The 11,565-nt window shown below is 43.0% G+C and overlaps 1 protein-coding gene across 1 annotated transcript; it reads right to left on the reverse strand.

The window, feature by feature from the left end:
• Positions 1 to 264: 264 nt before the first annotated feature.
• On the reverse strand, positions 265 to 8,247 carry TNIP2 (TNFAIP3 interacting protein 2). Its single transcript, XM_074903733.1, has 6 exons — positions 7,734 to 8,247; positions 5,105 to 5,410; positions 3,133 to 3,216; positions 2,298 to 2,579; positions 1,800 to 1,919; positions 265 to 1,306 (listed from the first exon to the last, which is right to left on the reverse strand). Exons 1-6 carry the CDS (start codon positions 8,202 to 8,204, stop codon positions 1,025 to 1,027), a joined length of 1,545 nt encoding a protein of 514 aa, XP_074759834.1. The 5' UTR covers positions 8,205 to 8,247; the 3' UTR covers positions 265 to 1,024.
• Positions 8,248 to 11,565: the final 3,318 nt, after the last annotated feature.

Below are 11,565 nucleotides of genomic sequence, written 5' to 3' on the forward strand. Positions count from 1 at the left end.
CTGGCCTCGTCACAGATGTGTGGCAGGGTAGGGCATTTAATGTGTTCTTGTGCATCTGAAAGGTTGTTCTTCCTCTCATAAATGTGGAGTGATTTTTCAATGTATTTGAAAAGAGCCCGAGACAATGATTATCACTGAGTAATGAAATAACTCACATCTGAAACCATGACATTTGGTTAGCCCTTAGTATAGTTACTGGGGCTATTTCACATTTAAATACTTACACTGAAAGAGAGATTTTTTTGGACCACTTTACTAATGTAGTAAAGCAAGTACACAATCACTTTTATTATAAAAATAATCCTTAGGTAAAATAGGAATACAATCAATAATTACACAAATACACATTTACAAATATGTAAAATAGTTACTTATGGCACAGAAAAAATAAATAACCCTGTACATTGTTTCTGTGCAAAAAGACAGGCTGGTTTTAGTCAATAACTAGCCCTTTTATATTTTCTTCACTTCTCCTGATTTCAGTTAAACACAAGGATTTTCACATGACATGTCTGAAAGTTCAGCTTCAATAGACAAAAAAATACTCTTGCTTTTAATCCAGGTAAAGCACAGTAAGATTTTTTTTTTTTCCTATCTTCGGCCAAAATTCTCCCCTCTGCTCTTCAGCCTACATTTTTGTAAGAGGAGGAAAATTTCAGGTTCAGTAATTTTTTTCATAAGCTTTCAGACTGGTGTAAAGAATTACTCAAATGTGAGTCAAGCTGCACTCTGAAGCTAATTACCACTGTAAGTTTCAGTTTAGTTTGTAGTAGAATTTGCATTATGCTTGCCTTCCTCGTAGTTGTCAAATAATTCTTCATAAAAACACTTTGCTTTACCTTGAGGCCTTTCATACAGTCCAAGAGAAGGTGAAATCAAATAAGAGGTAGATACTGTTCATCCTCCTAATTCCTAAGAGCTGTCCATTTGAATTACTCTGTTTTAGGACTGTAGGAGATATGTACAGAGCAAAGTTTTACTGTCTATAAAGTAGTGATTGAGTTACACACCTCACATGCCATGGTCACTGACAACATTCAGCAACATGCTTGAGGAATTCATCACTGAGTTCATCACTGAAAAACCTCATACAATGAGGGCATCTGAGTTCACCCTGTGCCCTGCCCTCAGATCCAGAGTTCCCATTGTCTGCAGGAGGAGAGGCTTGTTCAGACTGGGAAGATGTTCTTCTCGTGCCTGTTTGGCCTGGGCTATTGCCTCGTAGATGTTCGACGTTTGTCTGTACATACATATGATTTTGGTTACCCTTGTGAACTCTGAAATGACTGCTTGTGTCTCTTGAGTCCTAGAAAGAGAAAGAGGAGCTCTTGAAAAAGATGCAGTAGGACGATATTCTTTCAGATAAAGGTGATAAATATTCTCTTAAACACTGCTCATGTTTTTATCAGAAGATTTCTAAATAAAATACACATTAGTTTTTGTAGTTTTATTAATATAGTTGTAAAGGTGGCTGGCAGGAAACACAGAGTAGAGCCACTATATGACTTTAAAGATGCCACCATTACAGGGCTTATGGTCATCCTTCTCTTCCTTCTAGGAATTCACTCTTACTATGGTGATCCTAAATAGAAGGAAAATGGACTGGAAAGGGGTATTATCTGTGCATTGGGAAGCATGTCCCCTAAAACTGACTATGAAATAATTTAAGTTTGATAGCTACACTGAGCTGAGTTTTAGAAGTACTAAGATTTTTTTTAAATGTATTTTAAAGTATATTTCAGTCTTGAATCCTGCTGACATGCTTTAATTGAAAAAAATAGTATATGTTGCTTTCTTACCTGTCTTCTTGCTAGCTGGTGTTGCAGACATGCAACTTCTGCCTGAAGCTCTTGTATTTTACTCTGCGCTCGTTCTCTATCTGATCTCTCAGATGTGAAATCATCTTTATAAACTAGGACCTGAAAAAAGAATTATTACGTTAATATTTTATGATTTAGAGCATTGGTAGGTTAGATTAAAAAGTTGGGGCTGTGATTCCTTTGTTTGTAAATACTTATTCCCAGAACCTCAATATTATCTTCTCTATCATATCTGTACTTTTAAGGTGTTTATATTTCTTTTTCAGATCTTTCATATTTTTCTTAAAGCCAGCAGAACTGCACGCTGTTCTTTAAGTAGTGAGTTTCCTTTAAATCTGTGTTAAGTATTTGTATAGCCAAACGTGGCAAGACAAGCAGCAAATATCAAAAGAAATAATTTTATTTTTCTCCCTTAGACTTCAGTAGTCTGGGGAGAAACTAAGAATTCCCACCTCTAGGAAAAAGAAACTTAATGACCTGTTGCTCCAGCATTTGTATGCGCTCATTATCTCCTTCACTAGCCTTCTTCACATCTTCTAATTCTGTCTTTGTTTTTATGCATTCATTCATTTTTTCTTCCAGTAGCTTGTTTAACCGGAATATCTCCTTGTGCATCAGGTCAGAATTCGTTTGTGCTGAAGTTACGCAGTGCTGCTGCTCTAGTTGTGACTTCATCTCTTTTAGCTGCAAGTGGAGTCGCTTCACATACTCATCCCTACTCGCATCATATTTCTGCCATTTTGCATTTAAGTCTTCCACCTGAAAGATTACCCAGGAGAGTCATGAAGAACAGGAAGACACAAACTTCCAAGCTTTCACAGACTATCTGTATGTGCATGACCAAAATTCTCTAAAAGATAATATAATACGCTGACTCAGCTGCTGAGTGTGGACAAGCCACTTGTCAGGAGAGCAGAAGATTATCGTGGTATAAGCCAGGCTCCTCACGGCAGCCTTCCCCATTCCCTAATCCCCAGGGGCTGCACTGAAGAATATGGAATGGGAGGGGCTGGTGCTCACCCTGGGCCTAGTGCTGTTCTCCTGGGGTAGAATACTGATGCATGGAAGGAACGCAAAAATTTTCTTCTGCAGTGTATTTTTAACAACAAAACCCCAATATATTAGTAACAATATATAATAAGTTGTTCTTAGCTAAGGGAACAAAGACTATTTGCCATGCTGAAGGACTAAGAAAAATTCTGGACTCACATTAAGCTGCCATTTAATTATATTAACCAGGCCTTACCTACTCCAAATTTACTGTAATTCAAAATACTCAAATCTTAATCTTGTACAAAATGAAAGTACTCACATGAGCTACTTTTTGTTTTAACATCCTGTTTTCATCTTGTAGGTTGCTGATAAGAGCTTGAAGTGAAGTTTCATTGTCTAAAAGCTGTAATTTTCAGATAAAGGAAGAGTTACTTTAACATAAAGATCCCAAATACTACTTAGCTATGCTGTTAAACTGGAAGTAATCTTTTTTAAAATTCCTCTAAAACTATTTGCTACCAGTGAACAAATACATACATCTGGGTCTACTTATTTCTATATAGTATATTTCTAAATACTACTAGTACAACCTACAGCTTCTATTATTAATAAGCCAAGCAAAGATGTACCATCTTGGTCTTGCTTTTCAGTAGATCTGTGTAGTGTCATAAAAACAGATCCGTCTTACCAAATTCTGAGCCTATTGAAGGTAACAAGAAAAATAACACACATGACAGGCATGAGGGTCTACACTGATGATAAAAGAGCTTAATGGTTTACACAAACTCCTTGAAACTCCTTGTTTGGAGTGCAGGAATGCATGACAAAGACACAGATATGCCTTCATCTTGCTTTGTTGTTACTGTCAATTTTGGCCAGTACTAGGAAGAAATTACTGAGGGAAAAAAACCCTGCTTGCTAAATAATTGACTAAAATGATACCTCTTTTTTTACAGTTGTGACATCTGCTTAAAAAACCCCCGGTGTACGTGAGTAATATAGAACACTTTTGTACAAAATTCCCTAGAATCAGCTAGTAATTGCATCTGAAATTTCTCTTCTTCAAGAGGGAAGTCCCCACTGTACAAGGTTAGCTACTTATTACATATATCAAAGTCAATCAGGTTTCCTGTCTATCAATTACACGTAAAATATGATAACGCTAAATGCTCCAGGTCCCTCTATAAAGTCCTTTTTTCTTTTATCCCATTAACTTCTGTTTCTTACAGGTAACCTTAATGTGAATAAGTTTTCTTTGGAAATGCTCCTGGGATGTTTTACAAAGCAAAGTGAGCATGTATAGAGTTTATGATAAAAGCATAGATGAGTGGTCATGTGAAGCACAGCATTACCACTGTGTAGCATGAGACAGAATTACTCTTTTTTTGAGAACTGGCCTGTAGCATTCTAATCAATATTCTGATCTGTTATATTAGCAGCAGCACCGCTAATGTTACTTCCTTATGGTATTATCATGAATTACCTAACAACTCTGAACAACCCTGACTTCTGGAACAACAGAACAGCACAATCCACTTCTACCTTGTGCTGAAAAGCTTCAGCTAAGGTGATGATGCAGTGAAGCCACAGCCATTATCAAAGTACACCAAAATCCAGGTGGTTTTATGCCCCTCAGTGGCACTTCTGCCACCTTCCTATCATGAAGCAATTTTTCTAAACATCCCTGCTGGAGAGAAACACTGCCTTGCACTGGGAGGCCAGTGGGGAAACCCAGATTTAAAAAAAAAAAGATACTTTGACTCATTCTTGCCAACCAACTTTCTGTAGGTCTGTACTACGTGTGCAAAGCCAAATCCTGATCTGAGGAGACCACATGCTATAGGGTTCGTAACATAAATACTCCTTTAAAATACCTCTACTGTTTTGTGATTTAGATGCTTGAACAAGTAATCGGGAGATTCAAAAGCACAGCACCACCTAGTGATACTCAGAAGAATCCTGCGGTGTGAAGGTACCATCTCCTGTATATGTAGGGAAGGACTGTATTCATGGAGTTGCTGAGGTTGGAAGGGACCTCTCTGGATCCTCTCCTCACCCCAAAAAAAGCCTCTGATAAGAGAGGTGGTCAAAATGCAAGTGATTGACAACTGCTTCCATCCTAAATTTTTGGTACTTGGAATTATTTAGAGCTTGCCATGGTAGTCGCTTCACCCTACGTGAAATTATTTAAAGGGATGTTTCTCACCACTCCGCAGTTACTACTAGCATACTGTAGTTAACAACTCAGAAGCTGATAAGACTTTAAAGAAACATAGTAGCAGTAAGAATACCTGATCAGATCTTCCAGCAGGTATCTGGTCATCTGAATTCCCCTTCTCTTTTCTTTGCTTCTCTTCTAGACATTTTGCCAGATGTTGACACATTTCTGCTGTGGATGCTAATTTGCGTTGAAGTTGGTGAGTTTCATCAGTGAGTGAACGACACAAAACATCACTGGTGGCCTGAGCCTTCTCTTTCTCTGCCAAGCTCTTCTGAAGTCGTAAGATTTCTCTCTCCTTTTCATATGGAGGCTGATTTATCATCTGCTGTATCTCTCCATTCTTCTCTTCTAGTTGCTGATTCAACTTCTGTACTTCCTAAAGATAAGGGGGAGCGGAAGTTACTTAAAAGCCAAGTGAACTCAAAAGCCAAAATCTGTTGAAGACTGAATTCCATATTGCAGTAATTCCATCTTGCTTCTATCTATACTCAGTGCAAAGTACTTGAAAAGTAAAATAAATCCAATTCATTTCTGTATAATCACACCTTGGAACTGACAGATCAGTCCATCAAAATCAAGAACTGCTCAGCTCAGACAGCTATAGAAGTACTTCCTAGTCAGTAGGATGAAAAAAACAGCAAAAAATCGGGAAGATTTACAGCAGCAACTATCTAAAGATAGAACTTTTGAGAAACAAAGTAGTTTAAAAGGAATAGCTACGGAGACTGAGAAACACTTACGGGTCTTGCATTCTAAATTACCAGATAGTAGAAATTTTTCTCAAAAAAACCCATAGAACTAGAAATTCATCAAAAAACAGTGTATTCATTGCCTGACAGCATCACAGGGACAAAGCAGAGGGGGCATACACAGTAACTCTCCCACCTCAGAAAGGATGAGTGGTAAGGACAAGCAAACAGAAAATTAAATCTGTGTGGCAGCAATGACTCTATTTTGGCCCTAGCTGACTCTCCAAGATATTTGAGGGGATCTGACATACTCTTAGAAAACAACTGTGTATCTAATTGCCACAGGTTCTGGTTGAACTGGAAGCTCTGTGGGATCATCCACACTGCATTAAGTTAATGTCTCTGCAGGTGTTTTGAGAAGGAAGAAGTTTGCTTGCAGACTGGAGTAAACCACTCCTAGTACCATGCATCTGAAGTACACTGGTACTGACTATGTCAAAAACATCTTGTGCTTGATATCCTCAAAAAGTAGTGGATGCTGGTAACAAAGCTCTGCAGCACTGCTCCTCCAGAAGCAGTGATGCCCTGGATGCCAGCGTAGACCATGAGACAGGTACAAGCTTGACTCCACCCTTCCAGTTTTTTGGGAGTGCTAATGGAGCTCCAAATCACAGGGAGTACTCTTGCCAGCACATAGGCAAAATATCTTTTTGTTGTTATTATTTTTAGTGACAGTGATTTCAGTGTTTCTGATCGGGCATAAAATGTTTATTTCTAGAAAGAATTAAATACTTAACTTACAGAAATAGCACTTGTTCTTATTACTGATGTTTAAATTCTTTAGCATCGTGCTAAATGCTGTATTTCCCTTTTGCTATAAAGTTATTCAGCATCAGACTTAAAAATATTTTCAAATACCACAGGTTTGTTAGCTGTCTGCAAAGTGTCAGTAAGATCATCTCTTATTACAAATTTCCAAACTTGAACTTACTTAAATGTTTTTTAGGTGAGTGTCATATATGGAAAATGTTTTGTATAAGCATTAGGTCAAGAGATTACTTATGACAAAAACACTTGTTTCAATTTTAAGTACTGCTTCTCAGACTGGAAATTCCTTTATGCAGCTTCATATAGAAAGAAATGTTTTTAAATTATTTAAGTATTTCAGACTGAACACGGAAATGTCTTAATGACAGTAAGAAAAACAGTGGTTGTGGTAGATGGGAGGGGACAGTTTTGAGACTTTTTTTTTTCCTGTCACAAGAGATACCGATTTCCCTGATCTATGTCCTCACAATCCAGACTACTTCTGCAAGTATGAACGTGCTGCCTTAATGTCAATACAAAAATCCACTTTTAAGTTCACTTTAAAAAAGCACTCTAATAATAATAGTGGTGGCATCAGTTGTTTATCTTACCGAACAAAACTATTGTATCTGATAAAGAGGAGGATCTTCAGTAATACGGAACTTCCAGATTTAGGTTTTTTTTACTATTTGCCTTCTCCTTGTGAAAACACTTGTGTGAAGATCTATAATGGCACATTAAGTTTTTGGTTTAGGATTTTATGGTTTGCCTTCTTGAGGTTAAGGCAGGGGGGAACTACTGCTGGATACAGATGGCTGAGCTGTTTTGGGCACAGTCCAACTCAGGGCACACAAGGGTCGAGCAAGTCCTGTCAAAGGCACCAGCCCCGCCGGGGGGGTGTCAGAACCCCGCCTCTGGTCCGGGCTCTGCCGCCACCCGGGGCACGGCACTTAAACCCAGGCGTCAGCGCCGGTGCCTGCGCCCCCCGATCTGTCTCCATGAACGCGAGTGAGCAGTCCGAATGCAAAGTGGCTGCCTCCTCCATTCAAGATCTAAACTGAAATTACTGATTTTTTTTTTTTTTTTTTTTTTTTTCTGGCGAGGAGCGCGGGAGCCCACCTGCCGCTCCTCGGGCATTACGCGCCCCCGGGGCGGCGAGGCGCTGCCTGCCAGCGCTTCTTCCGAGGGCACTCACGGTTTTACCTGGCTCAGAGCTTCCACTCTTCGCGCCGAGAGGCGCTCGCTGTCCCGGAGCTGCTCCCTGGCCTGGCCCAGCTGCTCCAGCAGACTCTCCACCAGCGAGCGGGCCGGCTCCGCGCCCGCCGCCGCCGCCTCGCCGCCCGCGGCCGGCTGCTGCCGCCGGGCCAGGCTGCCCCGCAGCTCCCGGATGGTCGCCTCCTTGGCAGCCAGCTGCAGCTGGAGGTGCTTCAGTTGCTGGGCGGACTCGTGGTACAGGGTACAGAGCGCGTTGTACCGAGGCACTTTACTCTTCAAGTTCCTGTTTTCCCGGTGCAGCTTCTCCAGCGTCTCCTCCACCTGTTTGAAGCGGGCGGCCAAGGGGTCCGTGCTGCTGCCCTCGCTGACCGAGCACATGGCCGGGGAGGGTGAGCCGCGGCCGCGCTGCTGCCCCTCCTCTCTCTTCTCCGGGGCGAGCAGTAATCCGGCCAGGTGCATATAAACCCGCCGAGGAGCCAGGCAGGGCCGCGGCGGCTGCTGCTCCGCTCTTCCGCCTTCCCCGCCGGGGGAGGGGGTGCCCGCCCTCCTTTAAGGGTTCGCAGGACCCGCCCGCCGCCGGGGGAGGGCCGGGCCGCGCTCCGCCTCTGCCGGGAGGGGGGAACCCCGCCGCGGGGAGGGCGGCGCGGGAGCCGGCCCCGGGGCAAGGCTGCCCGGGGAACGGCTGCCCGGGGAACCCCGGCCAGGGGGCAGGCGGAGAGGAGGCAGCCGGGGGCTGCGCCCTGGAGCGGGCTGGAACGCGGGGGCGAGCGGGAGGCTGCGGAGGGGCCGCTCCGGGCCGAGCGGCGGGCGGTCACGGTGCGGACGGGACCGGCGAGAGGCCGCCGAGGGGGGAGAAGGGGGCGCGGGGGCCCCTCCGGGGGCTGGAGGAGGGGGCCGGCCCCGCGTTGCGAAATCCCCAGAGCGCCGCGTCCCAGCAGGAGTCGCCGCGGGAATTCCCCGGCTCGGAAGGCGAGTTCCCCTCCCGGCGGCGACCCCCGCGGCCCGGCAGCTCGCCCGGCGCATGTGCCGCGGGCCAAGGGCTGGCGGGGCGGCCTCCCGGCCCCCCGGCCCGCGGCGGCCCGGCCGGGCGCCTCCGCGGGCCGCGGACAGTGCGGCGTCGTGTGCCGGATCCGCGGGGGTAGCGGCGGGAGGGCTTCGGACCCGGGCAAAGCCGCGCGGCTCCCCCCCAAGGCTGCGCACCGCCGCGGGTGTCGGGGAGACGCTTCCTTGGGAAAGGCCTCGAAGGGACCAGAATCTTCCAGTCATCAAATTTCATGTCATCGTTTATACCCTCAGGACTGCGCGTGGAGGTCGAGCTGCTGAGAGCGGAGCCTGGCACTGAGCAAACGGGCGCCTCCGGCCATCCCAGCGGTGGGGCCGCGCTTTTCTTAGCAGCATAGAGGTAGAACCTGTTGAGCAAGGCCTAGCTATCGGAGAGGTTACGCCGGTGTAGTATTTCTCCCAGGAGGAGGGGAGCGTGGTGGGCTGGACTGATGTATTTCTTGGATTGGTTTAGTTATGCCCGTGTTCTCATACTGGTAGAACGGCTTGGGAAGAAAAAGCCTTAAACGAATACAAAAAGAAAGGCTAGGTTACATTTTATTTTTATTTCTAATATGTTTACTGTGTGTATATGTATGCACGTATATAACAACATACAAGACGCGGAGCTCTATTTGCGCACGCAGCCTTATTGCACTGCCCTCAGCACAGTCAGAGACAAGGTGTTTCTGCACCAAAAAGCACGTCTGTCCAGTTACAGAGTAAGTGAAAATCACTGCGTGCAAGTGGTAGAGGGGGCAGAAAGAAGACTTTTGTCACTGTGATAGAGAGCAGCCTCCTGTGTTAGCACCTTAGCCACTCGTAGGTGTCAGGATAAAAAGACACCACAATGAAGAATTTGTGGGGAAGAATTTACAGGGATCAGAACATGGTTAAAGGAGGAGATACTGAACTTCAGAGTTGAGACACTCAGTTCCACTGGTGATGGATCAGGAGCTTCATGGTACTGGCATATATGAAATGCAACATTTCAGCCTTTCACTAAGACAGTGGGTGTAACTTGAGACAAGTGGTTACAATCAAATGCCAGGAAAACTACTTCACAGTAAGGGTAGTCGAACATTGAAAGCCCTTTGAGAAGGAGTTTGGGCTAGAGACCTCCTGAGGTCCTTCCCAACATGAATTGTCCTGCAATTCAGTTCAGCTTTTTCAAGGTCGGAAGTCGTTATTTTGTCACTTCAATTATTCTAGAAAGGGTTCTTTAGGAGTAAAAATGGTCTGTTAGCTTAACTATTTCTAAAAATATAACTGAATTTTATGTGCATAGATGATACTGTGTGACAGAAGAGGGTAAAACACTTGCCTAAGGTCTGTGGTGTATTTACTATTTCATCTTATAAAATATGTAAATGATCCATGAGTAAGGACAGTCAAAAATCTGTGTGGGAGTTGAAAGAATACAATTTTTGGCTTTTTACTTGTACGGAGCAATACCCTGCAACCGTAAGACATTGGGTTTGCTGTGAAGAAAGTAAAGTTCCTGCTTTAAAATACCCACACTCGATAGTTTTCATATCATTAGTAGGAAAAGTGAAAAAACTACACAGACTTCATTTTATATTTTCAGCATCATTGTGCTACAGTCAGAGCTAAGTGAAAAATTTGGAGCAAGATTGCTTCTGCTGACTGTCAAAATATTTTGTAGAAACGTATGATGAAGCCCTAGTAATGGAGAAATCTGTTTGGTTTCCTGCCAGTTCAAATAGCAAACTGCAAGGAAACTCAGAAATCCCATGTCAGCAGATGGGGTGGTGATGTCCTTAGACCAAACATCAGGGAATTTAGTTAACTATCAAACAGAATACTTCATAATATAGTTATATTTGTAATATTTTATTGGTATAAATCAAGCATTGCATCTGATTACTGAAAATTTGGTATTAATCGTTCTTTGGATAAAGCCATCACTCCCCTGAGGAAAACACCACTGACTTAAGGGAAATTTGACCTGCGTAAGTCTTGAGTAAGAAACTGATCCCATATGTTCTCGGGAATGCCCTTAGATGACTGTTTCCTTTTGTCAGTTCTGAAATACAGAGGAATTCCTGGGAATTTGGCAAGAGAAGCTGCTGCCAAAGAATGAGTCATGTCTTAAGACATGTTTTTTAGTGTACCTGGCTTTTCCTGGATTGCCTCTCGGGTGCTGTTCATCTGCGTTGCTGATAAAACAGCTGGTCTGTGGAGTGGCACGTTTGTCCTTTTTTGCTTTTAGACAATAGAATTAAGGTTTATTAAATACAGTGATTCTGGCCAGCAAGTAATTGCATGAACAACAGGTATGCTCCGCACCATATAAGGAGAAAACTATTTTCCATACCTTACTGGTCTCAACTTGAAATATAAGGTGAATTTCACGTTAACTCTCAGTATAGGATGTAACAGGATATTAAAGCTATGTGAGAGAAATTTAACCTCAAATTAGATTTTGTTAAAGAAATATTAACAAAGTTACTTTGAATAAGTAATCTATCCACATCACAACCAGCTGTTATAATGTGTGAGAAGTGTCATACAGTGTATGAACAGAAGTGATTAGATACTACCTAGAAACAAAAAGGATATTAAGCAGATCTTAGGAAACCAGGAAGAAGAAAATGTGAACAGTTTAGTTAGATTGCATTAAGACATAGATATATTTAAAAATTCATTTTAAGACATGAGTTGCTTGTAGAGTTGGTAAGAATGATTCCTCTAAACATTGTAGTTATATCTCTGTAACATTAGTGCAAATCACATAAGAATGAGTCTCTATATTTAA

This window comes from Athene noctua, chromosome 4, assembly GCF_965140245.1.
Source record: "Athene noctua chromosome 4, bAthNoc1.hap1.1, whole genome shotgun sequence".
NCBI classification, from domain to species: Eukaryota; Metazoa; Chordata; class Aves; order Strigiformes; family Strigidae; genus Athene; species Athene noctua.

Bases quoted from the DNA above. Each gene is read 5' to 3' on its own strand.
- TNIP2 (XM_074903733.1), bottom strand. From the start codon at position 8,204: ATGCACCTGGCCGGATTACTGCTCGCCCCGGAGAAGAGAGAGGAGGGG. The intron at 3,217-5,104 runs GTATTCTTACTG...TGAAAATTACAG, and splicing joins CTGCTGGAAGATCTGATCAG to CTTTTAGACAATGAAACTTC. The intron at 1,307-1,799 runs GTAAGAAAGCAA...TTCTCTTTCTAG, and splicing joins ACCAGCTAGCAAGAAGACAG to GACTCAAGAGACACAAGCAG.